Here is a 15,045-nt window from a genome sequence, read left to right on the forward strand (position 1 = left end):
ATGCATTACTCTTCGGCAATAATGAACATCACGCTCACGTGCCATCCGCAAGTCTATTCTGGATAGCTCATAGCCAACCTCTTCCAGATGTTCAATTTGCATGGTCTCATCGTCTTGTCATTATCTGATAGGCAGTTTTTGGCACTGTGAGGGAGTTGTGCTTGACTCACCCTTGCACTCGAGAGTTGTCAATTAGGGAAAGTTTCAAATAAGACTGCTTAAAAGCGGTTGTATGCAATAAAAGTTTCAAAAAATGCTTTTTATGTTGGGCAAAAAAAGATAGCGGAAATGAAGTTAGATTTTAACTTTATTCCTTGCTTTGTAAATCAACTATGCCTTTGATTGGTTACCTGCTATTGAATTTATAAGTTTATTTTTTTCTTTTTGCAGCGTTAGGCAAGTGAAACTGAAATTTCATGCCGCATTCAAATTGCCGAATTGGGAAAGTCGACATGAACGAACGTATCACCTATTTGGGCGCTGACTTATGCCAAGAGAGTCAATGATAATGTCATTATTTCGGCCATGATTCAAAGACAGTCCACTAGTATAGAAAGTCCGTGCTTATGCTACTGGATAACAAAGGCTCTTCCGACAAATAGAAAAGTCTGATCTGCTTCAAATATGCGTATCGATATTTTCTTTAGTTACATTATAAATTTTGTTTATATGACCTGTTTTGGGCAAGTAGCCTAGCTAGGCCTCATGTAGGTATTGGAAAAGAAAAGCAGAACCATTTTCTCTTTTGTTCTTCAGTTACCCACCATCTTGTGGAATCTCCAAGGAACGTCTAGTTTATCGAGAGTAACTTCGATCAACCTTGGAACAGTTGTGTCGTTACCTATTTGTTTCAGCGCGTTATCCAATTCTTGTGGAGTAGAAACCTTAGCGGTTTTGGCGTCAGACACTCCAAAAGTCTGCAAAATTTGGGTCCACTTCCAGTCTGGCCTGATATCGTTGTAATCTCTTTCCGGTCCTTTAATAATTCTCTCGACAGTGTAACCGTTATTGTTGAGAAGAATAATCAACGGCTTGACGACGTTTGCTCTGTTGTAGTTGCTTAGTTCTTGAATGGTCATCTGGGCAGCACCATCTCCCTCAATTAAAATCAATCTTGAATCAGTCTGTTTCATTTCTGCCAAGGCGACACTAACACCGAAGGAGCATGGTAATGCCATACCAATGGATAGGTAGTAGTGTTGGCCTATCACCTTGGTGTTGTTTGGTAACCTGATATCAGGTAGACCAAACATCAGTGAGCAAGTCTCCGTTACAATGACGTCGTTAGGCTGAATGAAGGATTGTAAGGTCTCGAGCATTCTAGTTTGAGAAATAGGGGTATTTGAAGGAATTTCTTCAATCTGGAAAACAGTCTTTGGGATATTATAGGTTGGCAAACTGTCGACGGAGGATAATTTCTGCAAGACAGTTGGCAAAATATCTTCAAATGAGACGTTTTCAAACATCTGGTTGCCAACTTTGATATATTCCGGATTCAACAACACAATTGATTCGGGCTGAATCTTATCGTACAAGGACCAGTGGCCAGAGTTGATCTCGTTGTAGTAGTCTCCGACATGAAGGAAGCAGTCGGTCTGTTGAACGTAAGCTTGCACGGTTTTGTTTGATTCAGCACCGTTGTAGTCGCCAATGTACCACGGCTGGGACTCGTTCAAGAGCGACTTGCCCATATGCGAGTTACAGGAAGGAACCTTCAAGAGGTCGACCAAAGTCTGGAGGGTTTCCGTCTGTCCAAACCTATCGGTCAAGACGTCGCACAACACAACTGGGTTCTGGGAAGCAGTCAGCTTGCCCACAATCATGTCTGAGATCTTCTCGACAGCGTCTGGAGAGGCGGAAGGCATTCTGGAGATCAAGACCTGGGCAGGGACGTCGGCCAAGTTTGACGAGTCGATTTCAAGGTTGACCAAGTCGCACGGAACATACAAGTACCCGGGCTTCTTGGTGGCCAAGATTGTTCTGAACAAGTCGTCAATGTCGTTGGCCGCGTTGGACAGGTCGTCCGTGAGCGAGAGGACCTTGCACGAGACGTTTGCGGCCATTTGCTCGTAGACGTAGTGGTTCGTTGGGTCCCTGGTGGACACGCCGTTGATGATGTGGTGGTAGTGGGCGCCCCTGTTCTTCACCGAGTGCTTGGTGGTGCCGACAATGTGGAGCACCGGCACGTGCTCTGCAAACGAGCCCGCCACCCCGTTGAGGGCACTCAACTCCCCGACACCCTGCGTGGTGAGCAGGACCCCGAACTTGTCGTGCCCAATGGTCCGGGAGTACCCGTCTGCCGCGTACGCCGAGTTCAACTCGTTGCAGCACCCGACCCACTGGAGCGTCGGCACCGAGTACAGGTGCTCGAGCAGCGAGAGGTTGTAGTCTCCCGGCACCCCGAAGACGTTGTGCACTCCGAGCGACTCGATTCTGCGGAAAATGTACTCCGAGAGAGCCATCGTGGCCCGTCTCTGCACGTGTTGGTTGTTTTCTAAGCTCACAGGCGCCATAATGGTGTGTACAGGTGTGTTTCTTGCTTGCGTTTTCCTTTTCCTTGGTTCAACCACCACTCAGGACAACAGGACAGCCTAACTACATCACCACCACTACACCCAACCACTCCAGCAAGCACAGCGTGTGCTCTCTATTTGTACTCCTGCCTTCCGGCCCAGCAGAATATCCACCCTGCATCCGTTTTGTCCCCGAGCCCTCCCTATGCTGGTCAGAGCCCCCCGTAGTGCCCTGGCCATCCCTGCCTGCCTTTCCGAGCCTCTTGTCTGCCTGCCTGCCCTCCGTCTGCTCTGCTACCTCCCTCTCCGAGACCGTTTTACGGCAATGGCGCCCTCGCCTAGCCTTCGGGGCCCGTTTTCCCACCCGGAGACCCCAGTTTCGGCTACGCACCCCGGCGCGGGACCGCTGCGGCCTGCTTTTTCGTCGGCACGCCCCCACCTCGGCTAGCGCACCCTGGCCAGCCGCCCGGCCCTGGCCGAGACCGAAGCCCTGGAATCATCCTCGGCGGCATTGCGGATGGCGTTGGCGTTGGCGTTGCCGGGTTTCTGCTGCCGTCGAACGGTGGCGGGGGGTGCGGCACGGGGAAACGTCCGCGACACAGATGTGTGTGGTGGCAGGGACCGGAGAGATGGTGATGGCGTTGATGAGGTGAAAAAAGAAGGTAAACAAAGAAACGGGGCAAGAACAGGGAGGCAAATTGCCTCGTGGCAGAGCCGCCAACACACAGTGCTGGGGTGATGAGCTCGTTGATCCCGCTGAAGCAGAAGGTGGAGTTCCTATGGAGCTACAACTCGCAAGTGTTTTCGCAAGCAGAGGCTGACATCAAAGGACAGCTATGTGTCTCGTTCTTGAGGCAGACAGAGAATGTGGTCGGGGTCTCGTACGGACTCTGCGGCAACTACAAGCTTGAGTACAACAACTTGCTGAAGAAAAACGAGTCGGGTGTGCTCTTTGACGTGGAGAAGAGGGTGGACGTGGGTTGCGAGGGCAGGGGTGTGGCGTTTGCGAAGGGCCAGCAGGTGACAGAGGCGTTCCAGCTGTCGTTTCCGGCGACGACGGCGCTGTTTTCGGCGCCGATGGCGTTGCCGACGTCGTGCTGCTACTACGGGGACGAGCAGGGCTACGAGCCGCAGTTGACGGTCAGGTACAAGCTGTACGTGAAGATCACGTACGTGGGGGGGTTTCCGAAGAAGCAGCGGACGGAAACGTTCTCGTTCCCGTTGACCTACCAGGGCGTTTCGATGTTCCAGACCGCGCCGGGCTACACGTACAGAGAGCTTGCGGTGTACCCGGGGCCGGTGCGGCAGCAGCAGCGGCAGCAGTCCTCGAAGCTCCTCAAGCTCTCGAAAATCCAGGAGGCTGGCGCAGGACTGGACCTCATCATGGAGCTCAGTGCACCCTCGGCGCTGGACATGAACGCGCCGCTTCTGGCCCAGCTGAAGACGAGGTTCATCACCAACTACTCGATCGGAGCAGGGACGGACTGTGACTACGGCTTCCGCTTGAAGTCGCTGAAAGTCACCGTCTACTACTACTCGACGTTTTCCGCTAAGGGCTCGACATCCAAACACCGGCGGAAGAAAAACATGTTTGAGCTCGGCTTTGATGCGTCCGTGTTCAGCTTGCGGGACTTCAAGTACGACAGCGTGAACGCCTACCACTATTGTGATTATCGGACACAAGAACATTCGGCTGTCACCGTCAACAGCATGGTCGGTTTACACGCATTTCTAACTAACTGTAAATTATTCGAGGGAAAGTTTACAAACACAAGCTGCCTACATTTAACGTTCAAGTTCGCGGACACAAATGGCTGCGAGAACACATTCAAGTTCAGGACCGAGATATCACCGACAGTGGTGTCTCTGCCAGACGATTCACACAGCGTTCACAAGGCGGACGCTGCAGTCCAATACGCTCAGAGCAAGAGCTCGACAGAGAACGGCGGTTACTGAGTTGTCCTGCTGTTTCTCTTTAGTACTATCTTTTTTCATCCTTTTTTTCATCCCAATTTTCATCCCATTTGTTTGTATCGTATGCCGGTGGAGGGGCGTCTGGAACAGCATCGTTCTCACCAGCATAGCTCTGGTTGTAATTCTGCTCAGCATTGTAACTCGCTGCTCCAAGTAAAACGTCCGGCATAGAGCTGGTCACAAACGCAATATGTTTATCTTGAGCCATTCCATCCGATATCTTCCAAGTATAACTGATCTGAACTGAAGTGCTGAGCCAATTGGAAATGTTCCCTGCACATACAATGGCTCTATTTTCTAGCATGTCCAGCAATCTTCGATTCATATCCAAATCACCGGCCCTGACCATATCATCCATTGGAACAACATACTTGTAAACACCAGTCTGTTTATCGTATTCGAAATCTTTAATATCGACATTCAAATCCGTAAAGTCTACTCTGCAAATCATGAATTTCTCATCCACCCTCCGCCTGCGTCCGTGACATTCAATTGTACTTTCATACAATGCTTCGATAAGCAGATATTCTATCTTGAAAACACCAAGGTGGGTACTTTGTCCATTGTAGACAAAGTCAGTGGACTGGTTTGACTCAATATCATAGGCCTTCAAATTGGAGCTCAAAGTGAGACCAAACTGATTCCTAATTGGTTCTGCTAGATTCAGTGTTGAGTTGATGGCAAATTCTACATCTAGCGGTATCGATCTGGTCATCTTACTGTAATTTTCACTTCGATAATCTTCATTCCAAAGTTTTCTAATAAATTTAGTTCTAGTGTGGTTATTATGCAACGAGCTTGGAATGAGAGCTTGTTTTGCTTCATCGAAATAAAATCTTTTGACCTTGTTGGTGTAAACCTCATTCATGATGTAATCTAGACCTTGAATGGCTTTCGGGTAGAGAGGGTCTTTAGCCGATTGGTAGACTATTGGTATGACATAACTCTCGTAAAGCTTTGGTTTTTTACTGAATAAGCCTCCAACCTTGTAAATCTCAATATACGCTTCATAGATTACACTGACATGACCACTGGAATCGCCAAATGCCTGACACGTACTAGGCAAATACACATTACTAGGGATCTCGATTTCAATCTGAGCCTTATACTGTTCACCTGTCTTGTATGTGAATGTCTGCATATCATATTCAGCACTGTGCTTCGCATCGACCTTATGAGGATCAGAGGGTAAATCTTGGTAAGCGTTGAAAAATGTATCTCTTTGAGTAAACGTCCTACGTCTATAGCGTGGATTTTGTCCTGGCCCTCTATATGGATCGAGCTCCGTGGTATGGAGTACGATATCGGCAACTCCCTTCACCCCACCTTTGAAGTAGCAAACTTTGCTGAAGTCTTCTTCGAAGTTTACTTCAAGATCCGCTCTAACAACAGGATTGACCGGAGAATACTTGTTGCCAACTGGGGAGTCCAGTAAAGTTATCTCAACTGCAACTGCTTTTGAAAAAAGTTTTCCCATCTCAATTGATAATGTGCGTTAGTTCATGAAGGGTAGGAAGTTTCTTGTCTAGTGATCGAGCGTAGAGAAAGTCCTTGCGTGTAGAAAAAAACAATAAAGGAGCCGCTATCTTTATAAGTTCCGCTTTGATTAAAAGTAAGCGCCTGGAACTGTTGATTATTTCGTCATAGCACCAAAGCCCACACACATTCTATGCGAAAGCGAGGCGACAAATTTGTGCGGTCTTTAATTGGTGGACCTGTGCTGCCAAGGATCGCAAAATTGTGCCGGGAAGTTGCCGACGCTTCGAGGTGAAAATGGAGCGAGCCGGATTCCTGTTACTGTGGGCTCTTTCCGCAGAGTGCTGACAGGGGTTTTCCATTGAACAAAGCCCACTGGCTCAATAATCTTCCCTGTTTTTAACAAGTAAATTGAGTGACCTGTAGTCCACTGAAGTTTTGTGTCACAACTTTTCGGCACGACTCCCAGTGTAAGGGGAAGAACAGAAAGAGCTCGTAACATCCCATGAGGCGTACGTAGATCAAAAAGACTTATCTACAATGGTCGCGTAATATACCTTTCAATCGACGAACAGAAAAAGAGTCTAGTGTTTTTAAGTATATAAGCTGCTACACTTCTTATCGTGGTAGACGGTACACTGAGTGCTTAATTGCTAAATTCCACAGCTTGATGTCCGTTGTAGACAACCTAAAAGCGTAATTCGCAGATCTCATTCCAATAATAATCTTAGAAAGCAAGAATTAAGTATCTGCTGTTGTTGTATGCTAGATAGAGTAGTGGCAACGGCCAGGCCATTGTCCTCTCCTCCTTTTGAATACATGGATGTGGCTGGGGTCCGGGTCTGTTGACTTTATTAACTTGCACACTTACGTAATTCAACTGCTGATTTACAATACCTTTGCCAGTACTCAAGTTTTGTTTTCTAATTAGTGATTCAAGAATCTTTGTTCAGCTTATCTAAGCCTGTGGATCAGTATTCATCATTGAAACTCTCTATGGCACAAACGCAAGGAAAGTTTTCAATTAAATAGAAGACAAGAATTCGCATTGTGGGCATTGTGAGGAAGTGTCAAATCTCTGACCCAAATATTCTAGCACAGTTTCTAAGTCTCTTCATCTGATGTGCTAGGCATTTTGAAGTCATGTATTCATAATAGCATTTTCCAGTTCGTAGGACCCTCTTTAGCTCAGTTGGAAGAGCGCGGGACTGTAATGTTAACAAGACATCCTGAGGTCTCTGGTTCGATCCCGGAAGGAGGGAATTTTTTTGTCATTTTTATTATCACTAATAATTTGAAGGAAAAAAAATAATAGACATGAAATTTTTTAGTTTGAAAATTTTTTTAGATGTATTCTATACTTTTATCGTAGATCAGTACTTTGTTAGTTGAAAAGTATTTTGTTGCTACAAACAGTACCAGCCGACAATGGAGGGTTCCTTATCAAACTTGGCCTCATTGAGAGAAAAGGTCTCAAATGCCTTGTCGAAGAAGGATGAAGCCAGTAAAAATAACAGCAAGAGCAAAAAAAATCCGAAAAGTAATTCCAAAAACAACAAAGAACCATCCGATAAGCCTGCTAAAAAACATGTGGAAAATAAAACCCCCAATGATGATGATGAGCAGGAAATTTTACGTCGTGAAGCTTTGAATTTAGGTGCAACTGAAGATGACTTGAAACTTGTGAATGATCTGGATGTCCAGGACGAGAGTGAACAAGAATTTGATGACAATGATTCCAAGAATACCCCCAACAAAGAATTGACCAAGGAACTTTCTGAATTTATGAAAAATATCGGATTTAAAAGTCACAAGGCTGAAGATTTAGAGGTTTCAGACGAAGAAGATACTGACGCAGCGGATGGTGAAGCTGAAGAAGAGGAAGACAAGTTTGAAGAGGAAGAAGCAAGAGTAGAACACGACTCTGACGAAGAAGAAGCAGATGCGATTTCTGAGAATGAAGAAGAAGAAGAAGAAGAAGAGGAAAATAACTTGGCAAATTCTGCTCAAGACAAAAACGAAACTGATAAAACGGCAACGCAATCCAAATCGTCTGATAAAATTTTGAATCTTCAATCAGTGATTTCTGACAGACTTGCTGTGGAGTCAAGAAGTGACTGGTACAACATTTCACAAAATCTCGAGCATGTTGTAGCAGACAGGTCCATGAAACAAAGTGATGTTGAGGAACTTTATGAAAAGGCCAAGAGATTAATTGAGGCAGAAAACCAAGTTTATGATGAAGAATTCAACAAATCGTCATCACAAAAGCGTTTCTTGTCTCAGATTTTGACAGGTGGTACTTTATCGGATAAAATCTCTGCACTTACTTTATTGGTCCAAGAAGCACCATTACACAATTTGAGAGCACTTGACAACTTATTCAATATGTGCCAGAAAAAATCGAGAACTGCTGCTTTACAATGTGTTGATGCTCTTGTGGATTTGTTGGTCAATACTATCCTCCCCCCTAACAGAAAACTAAAAACCTTTAAGAAGCAACCATTGAGCAAAAGTTTATCAGATTCTCAGTTGATTCTGATGTATTTTGAGGACCACTTGAAAACTATGTACTTTCAGTTCATTTCTTTACTGGAGAAACTCTCTCATGACTCTATCTTGTACGTAAGAATGAAAATTGTTAGTCACATTTTTTCACTTCTAAAAGCAAAGCCAGAACAAGAAGCTAATTTGCTCAGATTGGGTGTTAACAAGTTAGGTGATATCGACAATAAAGTTTCCTCTAAAACTTCATATCAGATTCTACTATTAGAGCAAGAGCATCCTGCGATGAAGCAGGTTGTTTGTGAATCCGTTATTGACGTTGTTTTTAGATCAAATAATGACCACCATGCTCTTTACTACTCCGTTAACACCCTCAATCAAACCATTCTGACTAGACAAGATGAAACTTTAGCAAACAAGCTAGTTGACGCTTATTTTGCACTCTTTGAAAAGTTATTGATAAAAACTGATGACGAAAATGTGGGAGCTTTCAAAGAGTCCGAGCATCAAAAGGAAGGAAGGAGAAAGAAAAACGTGAAGAGAGGTCGGAAGGGAGGAAAGTCAGTGAAAAAAGTAAAGGACGATAATGAAATTCTTGAAGAGAAGAACTCCAAGATGTTTGCTGCAATATTAACTGGGCTAAACCGTGCATTCCCTTTTTCAAATTTCCCAACTAACATTTTTGAAAACCATTTAAACATACTTTACAAAATAACACACAGTCTCAATTTTAACACTTCGGTGCAAGCCTTGATTTTGATCCAAACAATCACGAACAAGTTTTCAGATGACACACATAAAGATAGATACTTTAGAACACTTTATGAGTCATTGTGGGATGAGAGACTTTTGAATTCATCCAAGCAAGGTATTTATTTGAACTTATTGTTTAAATCATTGAAGGATGATGAAAACATTGAGCGGGTTTTGGCATTTGTCAAAAGAATCTCGCAAGTGTGTCTCAATTGGTTGAACATTGGTACAATTTCGGGTATGATTTTCCTTCTGATTCAACTCGAAAGAGAGATTCCGCAAGTTAGAAATCTGTTTTTGAATACTCCTATGGATGATGAAATCAATGAAACACTCCAACAAGAAGAATCTCTAGATGAAGTTGTTAGTGAAAACAAAGAAGTGAGGATATATGATCCCAGAAAAAGAGATCCAAAGTTTGTCAATGCCGATAAATCTTCAATTTGGGAGATTGGGTTTTTTTTAAAGCATTACCATCCAACAATCCAAATGTATGCGGAAAACTTTTTGAAGTTTGATGAACTTTCTAAGGCGGAAAGGAGGACAATCAATAAACCTGATTTGGGATTATACTCTCTTTCACATTTCCTTGACAGATTTGTCTATAAGAGACCAAAGAGCAAAGCAAATCTCAAGGGTTCTTCCATCATGCAACCTTTAGGTGGTGCACACACAGGTAATTTATTGGTTCGTGCTACAGGTGTCGAAAGCAGTGATATCCCTGCGAACACTGAGGATTGGCTCTCTAAGAAAGCTAGTCAAATAAAACCTGAAGATGACTTCTTTTATCAATACTTCAGCACCAAGCAAGAGAAAGTCATGAGTTCGAAGTTTGACAAAGCACTTGATCAGAAAGCTAAAAACGGAGACGAGGATGAAGATTCCGAATTGGATGACGATGCTGTTTGGAATGCTTTAGTTGCCAGTAATCCAAACGTGGAAGGAGAAGATGATGATTTGGATGATGAGTTATCAGACTTAAACATGTCAGACTTTTCTGAGGCTGAAGACGAAGAAGAGGAGGGAGAACTTGATTTAGAAGGAGGAGACGAAGAGGGAAATAGTGATGAAGACGAAGAAGCCGAAGAAGAAGAGGGTCTTGTAAGGTTGAGGACCATTGGCGACTTAGACGACGAAGAAGAGGTCGAAGATGAGAGCAACGATGAAAATTCCGGAGCTAAGGAAGAAAGCGATTCATCTGATGGCGAAGATATAAAAATGCTACTTGAAGACGATGCTGAGGAAGATCTATATAGCAGTGAAGACGACAGTGTTGAACCGAAGCCAGCACTTACAAATGCCAAAAAGTCGAAGAAAAGAAGCAATCTGCCTGAAGATGGAAAAAAGAACAAGAAAATTAAGATATCTTCTTTGCCTACTTTTGCTTCTGCTGAAGATTATGCTGAGTATTTACAATCCTCTGATGACGAATGAGTATTCCTTTCTCCCATCTCCTACTCGATAAATTGTGTAATACTTGTATAAAGAAATACGAACGTTGTCCATTTTATGTCGCTCCCAATAAGGAAAAACATCAACAACACGATCCCCGCAACAGGCGCACGCGTTGGGGCTTTCTCGGCTCAATTGCCGATTCGAGAAGGTTGAGTGATACTTCTGAGGAATCTATTGTTTACGAGAGTTTTTTATGGGCCAACCACTTGTTCATACATTCTTCTCCCTACATTCTATACTGTACCTGAACACTTACTGTTTAAGGGGCCTTTACCAGGGACAAGCGATGGGATTTGGAATGGAGGACAACGATTTCACCATCTACACTGATCATCCTTCGATGAACTTTGCTCCTTCGAAATTATTCGAAGAAAGCACTGGTCACACTCCTTTGCAAAATTCTAACACATCGAAGGTGCAGAATCGTAACCTTGCAACGACCGAAAGTTACGAGTTTCCAGTGATAACCGGAGCCTATGGCACCAATATAAATAGCGAGAATGGAGGAGGTTTTGACATCGAGTATGCTACTCCCAATCCTCATAAACGAGGGTGTGATGTTCTGAATTACGATAATAGGCCAGATATGGCGATAAATAGTTCACCCGCTAAAAAGGCCAAAAAACCAGAATCAAAATGGCCTGAGCATCTGCAAAAGACATTTGAGGATGCTGTGCAATTGATACCTAAATCATCAATCAGAAACATGAAAATTTGTGGCTCATCTTACGGCAGGAATCAATATATTTCATTCTATATCAAAGATAGGACTGGAGTTACAAGAACTTCCAAGCAAATATCGTCTCACATACAAGCTCTTACTACGTCAAAGAAAAACCCTGATCTAGCATGTTTGCTACGGAATGGTCCTGGTGAATCAAGTGAAATATGTACCAGATTTGAGTCAATCTTCACCGCCATCCTTAATAGGCTACCAGCTAAACCAGAACAAACTGTTGACGATAAATCGAACAGTAACTTTGCCCAAGCAGAGAAATTTGGAACTAGATATCCGGAGGATTTACAAAAGTCGGTGCCAGTGAAAAGCTTCAAGAATTTGATAAGAGTTCTTTTCAAAAAATTTGAGATGTCTTACATAAATTTCGAAGCCATCAAGCAATCGCATATGTTTTCAACTTTAGATCATAGCTTTATCAACAGTGAATTGCCCGAAACTACAATTTCCAAAGTCTTATTGTTACAGAGTTTTCCAGTGATTTCAAACTTGATTCACAAAGGCTTAAGTGTTTATGATCATGATATGGTCTCCAAAATTCCAATTATCTATGGAAATGTAGCAATAACCTTACCACCATTAACTAATGATCTGAGTGCCGGATGCTACAATTTGACCACCAAAGTGGGGTTATCGTCTCTTCCCAGAGAAGAGAAGGTTTACGCAAAAATTACATTGATCACTTCGAATAATTTTAAAATTCAAGAAATTTTTCAACCCTTAGACTCCGCATCGAATAAAAGTAAAAATGAAGCCGTTTTCACTGTCAAGGTTGGTGATGACTACTGGAAAAATTACGTTTTGAATAAACAAAAGGAAATGAACTATAATGGTGTAAACAACATTAGAGCAAAGGAAGAAACATTTGCTATGGAGATTAACTCGATTAAGATCCAACAATTCATAGTACATTATGATAGGCAAACCTTGTCAAGGTATCATGGTGTATTACGGCTTGACCAAATTGAGCCAATTGATATTAGGTGCATTATCATTTGGAAATTCGAGAAAGTTCTTGACCAAACTAAAGCTGTTACTTCACTAAAAAGAATTAGCTCAATTTTCGATGACACGCTAAGTTCTTCGACTCCCATCAAAGAGCCGAACTCTGAAAATATGGTTATAAATCATAGCCGCAAAAATTCAACACCATCCAAACATTCACAATTCTTTTCGCCTCTCCGAGTTAGTAAATTCCCATTGTCTTTGGTTGCTAACAGACAACATATCAACTCTGTGCATAAACAAGATACTATTGTTCAGAGCTCTAACGGTGATAATCATACTCCACCGCACAGAAGAGTCTTTAATAGGCCAATTCTCGACTATTCAAACATCAGCTCAAATGTTTCAAACGGACAAACTAATCCGTCGATGGAGACAGTCATGCATGCCATGCTTCCTTCAACCATCTCCTCTCATAATGCATCATCGTATCAAACAATGCCTTTGGGCGCCTCAAATATGAACTTGATGAACACGATTCCCGTCCGATTGGGCGAAGCCAACAATTCCAGAACCGTTGACACGTTCGATTATTCTACAGCAAACTTATCAGGGAGACCCGACACTTCTGATATTACGGAAAATTTCACCTCTAATATGCTCGACAACACAGCAGACACTTCTTTTGACACGATCGAAGAAGTTGAGTCAGAAACAGAAGAAAAAGACAAAACAGCAGAACAGTCTCCACAAATGCTCGAAAACAAAAACGTCACTAATAATTTTACACAAGTTTTAGCATCGAATAAGGATGTACCGGCGACATCCATTTACAATACTGACAGGTTCAGCGACAGTCCAGTGGTGGATATGCAATTCAAGATTCCTTTCAGCGAACCTGATGAATCCATAATGTTTGATAAATTCAATCATTTAGGGAACAATGATTCAGGATTTGATCCATTACTCATGGAATACAACAATTTGATGTTCGGTGACAACAATGCCAACTCTACCAGCAGATGATTTTGCAAAAAAAAAATTAGGTTCATAATTTTCACATCTAATAATGTTTTCAATATAAAAGATCCAGCTTTTTTTGATGTTTACATAATTCTTACATACACATATATAAATTACATACACATAGATTTGTCTCGCAGTATGTATATCCAATTGCATTTAATAAAAATTATTACATTTTTGTCCACATCGATTTGGTAAATGCGTCAATTTGGTCAATTGAACTATTGATTTTTTCGAGATCTTTCAAGATTTCCTGTTTACGTTTTTTCATTAACTTGAAGCCTTCACTATTATTTATATCAAATTGAGTAACCAAATCACTACCAGGCTTTTCTTGAACATCCAACTCTGCATCCTCTATTGAACTCTTACCCTTAGTTTTCTCGTTTTTCTTTGTATCAGTCTTACTCTTAGCCTCGTTCAAAACTGAAGGATCAGCCTCGTTCATCATCATTCTTGTCGGGGAAATGCTCTCCATGTCAGAAGACAAGCTGGAGATAATATTTTCTTTCTTTGGCTGAGAATTTGTGCTAACTCCATTGCTACTTTTTGCAGGAGGGATTTCTAGATTGTCGTTTTCGTTTTCGAACTTGATCTTTGATTCAAATTCGTTCCAAATATTGTAAAACTCGTCAAATGAGTTTTCTGTAAGTTTTACCATATCTATCAATAGACCCAATTGCGATATTTTCAAGTTTTCTAGGTTTTCGACATAACTTTCAGAGAAGAAATCCAAGTTTTGTAATTTTGCAACTTCATCAATTATTTGTAAATCTTTGTACTGTCGTTCATTTTGCAAGGGCATTGCCCAAGAAGTTTTCAATTTATCGCCCTTTTTCAGTTTAACGTTTGAATTGGCAATATAGTCGTACGAGTAGGTATCATCGTCGTGATCCAAGTCATCTGTGGCCAAGTCTTTTGTATCGTAGTCATCTCCGTAGTAATAATCGTTGTCCATCTCACTTCCATTAATATTTCCATTTCCATTTCCATTTCCGTTATGATATCGGTTTGCAACCAGATTGGAAGTGGTGCCTCCTGCAATATATGACGATGTGTTGGTGGAGGACAATGTGGAGTTATAAGTAGATTGCCGAGTTGCCATAGGGAACTTAGAGATGGAGGGCGCATTGTTGTTGGTGGGACCATTGCTGTAATGTCGCAGCGAGGGATGCCCACTGCTGGACGGTACAGAGTGATCATTGAAGCTCACCTGTGTACTTTTCCTACTTTTGGAGCTCTTGTTTGATTGTATATGAGATAGGGGGTTTGGTCTGTAGAAATCGTCGTTCAAAAGAACCGCATTGTTCATGTGATTGTTGGCGGAGTTGTTGTTGCTATTATTTCGGTTAGTACCCCGACGGTGGATAGTGCTGACATGGCCTGCATTGTGGTTATTCAAGTTTGCGTTTGCGCTGGCTTGGTTGCTGTTGCTGTTGCTGTTGCTGTTCGCTTCATCGTCTGCGGAAGATAGATGTGAGTTGTTCAGGGAGGAACCGGAATCTGAGGCGGATTCTGTATCCAGGGCTTCCAAGTCTATGTTGGAGTCATCGTCATTGAGAGAGTCGTTTACACTCCGAGTTGTCATTCTGTGTTGAGAAGAGGGAGGAAGGAGAAAGAATCCTGGTGAATGGACCAGGAGAAGCCTTCTTGCGTTTGGTG

At 42.7% G+C, this 15,045-nt stretch overlaps 5 protein-coding genes and 1 non-coding gene across 6 annotated transcripts; 3 read left to right on the forward strand and 3 right to left on the reverse strand.

Moving 5' to 3' along the window:
- Positions 1–752: 752 nt before the first annotated feature.
- On the reverse strand, positions 753–2,462 carry PICMEDRAFT_71161 (hypothetical protein; the record flags this gene model as incomplete). Its single annotated transcript, XM_019163848.1, has 1 exon — positions 753–2,462. One exon carries the CDS (start codon positions 2,460–2,462, stop codon positions 753–755), a length of 1,710 nt encoding a protein of 569 aa, XP_019018148.1.
- An 837-nt stretch (positions 2,463–3,299) lies between these two features.
- On the reverse strand, positions 3,300–6,076 carry PICMEDRAFT_105535 (hypothetical protein). Its single transcript, XM_019159687.1, has 2 exons — positions 4,503–6,076; positions 3,300–3,976 (listed from the first exon to the last, which is right to left on the reverse strand). The coding sequence occupies exons 1-2, from the start codon at positions 5,962–5,964 to the stop codon at positions 3,348–3,350; spliced, it is 2,091 nt and encodes a 696-aa protein (XP_019018149.1). The 5' UTR covers positions 5,965–6,076; the 3' UTR covers positions 3,300–3,347.
- Positions 6,077–7,140: 1,064 nt separating this feature from the next.
- On the forward strand, positions 7,141–7,225 carry PICMEDRAFT_t37. Its single transcript has one exon. It is a non-coding gene; the product is annotated as a tRNA-Tyr (tRNA).
- A 146-nt stretch (positions 7,226–7,371) lies between these two features.
- Positions 7,372–10,740, forward strand: PICMEDRAFT_15042 (hypothetical protein). Its single transcript, XM_019160640.1, has one exon. It carries the CDS (start codon positions 7,392–7,394, stop codon positions 10,653–10,655), a length of 3,264 nt encoding a protein of 1,087 aa, XP_019018150.1. The 5' UTR covers positions 7,372–7,391; the 3' UTR covers positions 10,656–10,740.
- Positions 10,741–10,869: 129 nt separating this feature from the next.
- Positions 10,870–13,468, forward strand: PICMEDRAFT_178180 (hypothetical protein; the record flags this gene model as incomplete). The annotated part of the gene is made up of 1 exon (XM_019161758.1): positions 10,870–13,468. One exon carries the CDS (start codon positions 10,870–10,872, stop codon positions 13,381–13,383), a length of 2,514 nt encoding a protein of 837 aa, XP_019018151.1. The 3' UTR covers positions 13,384–13,468.
- Positions 13,444–15,008, reverse strand: PICMEDRAFT_15045 (hypothetical protein). Its single transcript, XM_019160641.1, has one exon. The coding sequence runs from the start codon at positions 14,969–14,971 to the stop codon at positions 13,553–13,555; it is 1,419 nt and encodes a 472-aa protein (XP_019018152.1). The 5' UTR covers positions 14,972–15,008; the 3' UTR covers positions 13,444–13,552.
- Positions 15,009–15,045: the final 37 nt, after the last annotated feature.

Source organism: Pichia membranifaciens (genome assembly GCF_001661235.1).
Source record: "Pichia membranifaciens NRRL Y-2026 unplaced genomic scaffold PICMEscaffold_2, whole genome shotgun sequence".
In the NCBI taxonomy this organism is placed as follows: domain Eukaryota; kingdom Fungi; phylum Ascomycota; class Pichiomycetes; order Pichiales; family Pichiaceae; genus Pichia; species Pichia membranifaciens.

Excerpts from the sequence above, each read along its gene's own strand:
- PICMEDRAFT_105535 (XM_019159687.1), bottom strand. The coding sequence starts at position 5,964 with ATGGGAAAACTTTTTTCAAAAGCAGTTGCAGTTGAGATAACTTTACTG. Across the intron at positions 3,977-4,502 it reads GGATGAAAAAAAGGATGAAA|TAGTTGGTGATGAACCTCGT; the intron begins AAAGATAGTACT and ends GCTCCGATCGAG.
- PICMEDRAFT_15042 (XM_019160640.1), top strand. The coding sequence starts at position 7,392 with ATGGAGGGTTCCTTATCAAACTTGGCCTCATTGAGAGAAAAGGTCTCA.
- PICMEDRAFT_15045 (XM_019160641.1), bottom strand. The coding sequence starts at position 14,971 with ATGACAACTCGGAGTGTAAACGACTCTCTCAATGACGATGACTCCAAC.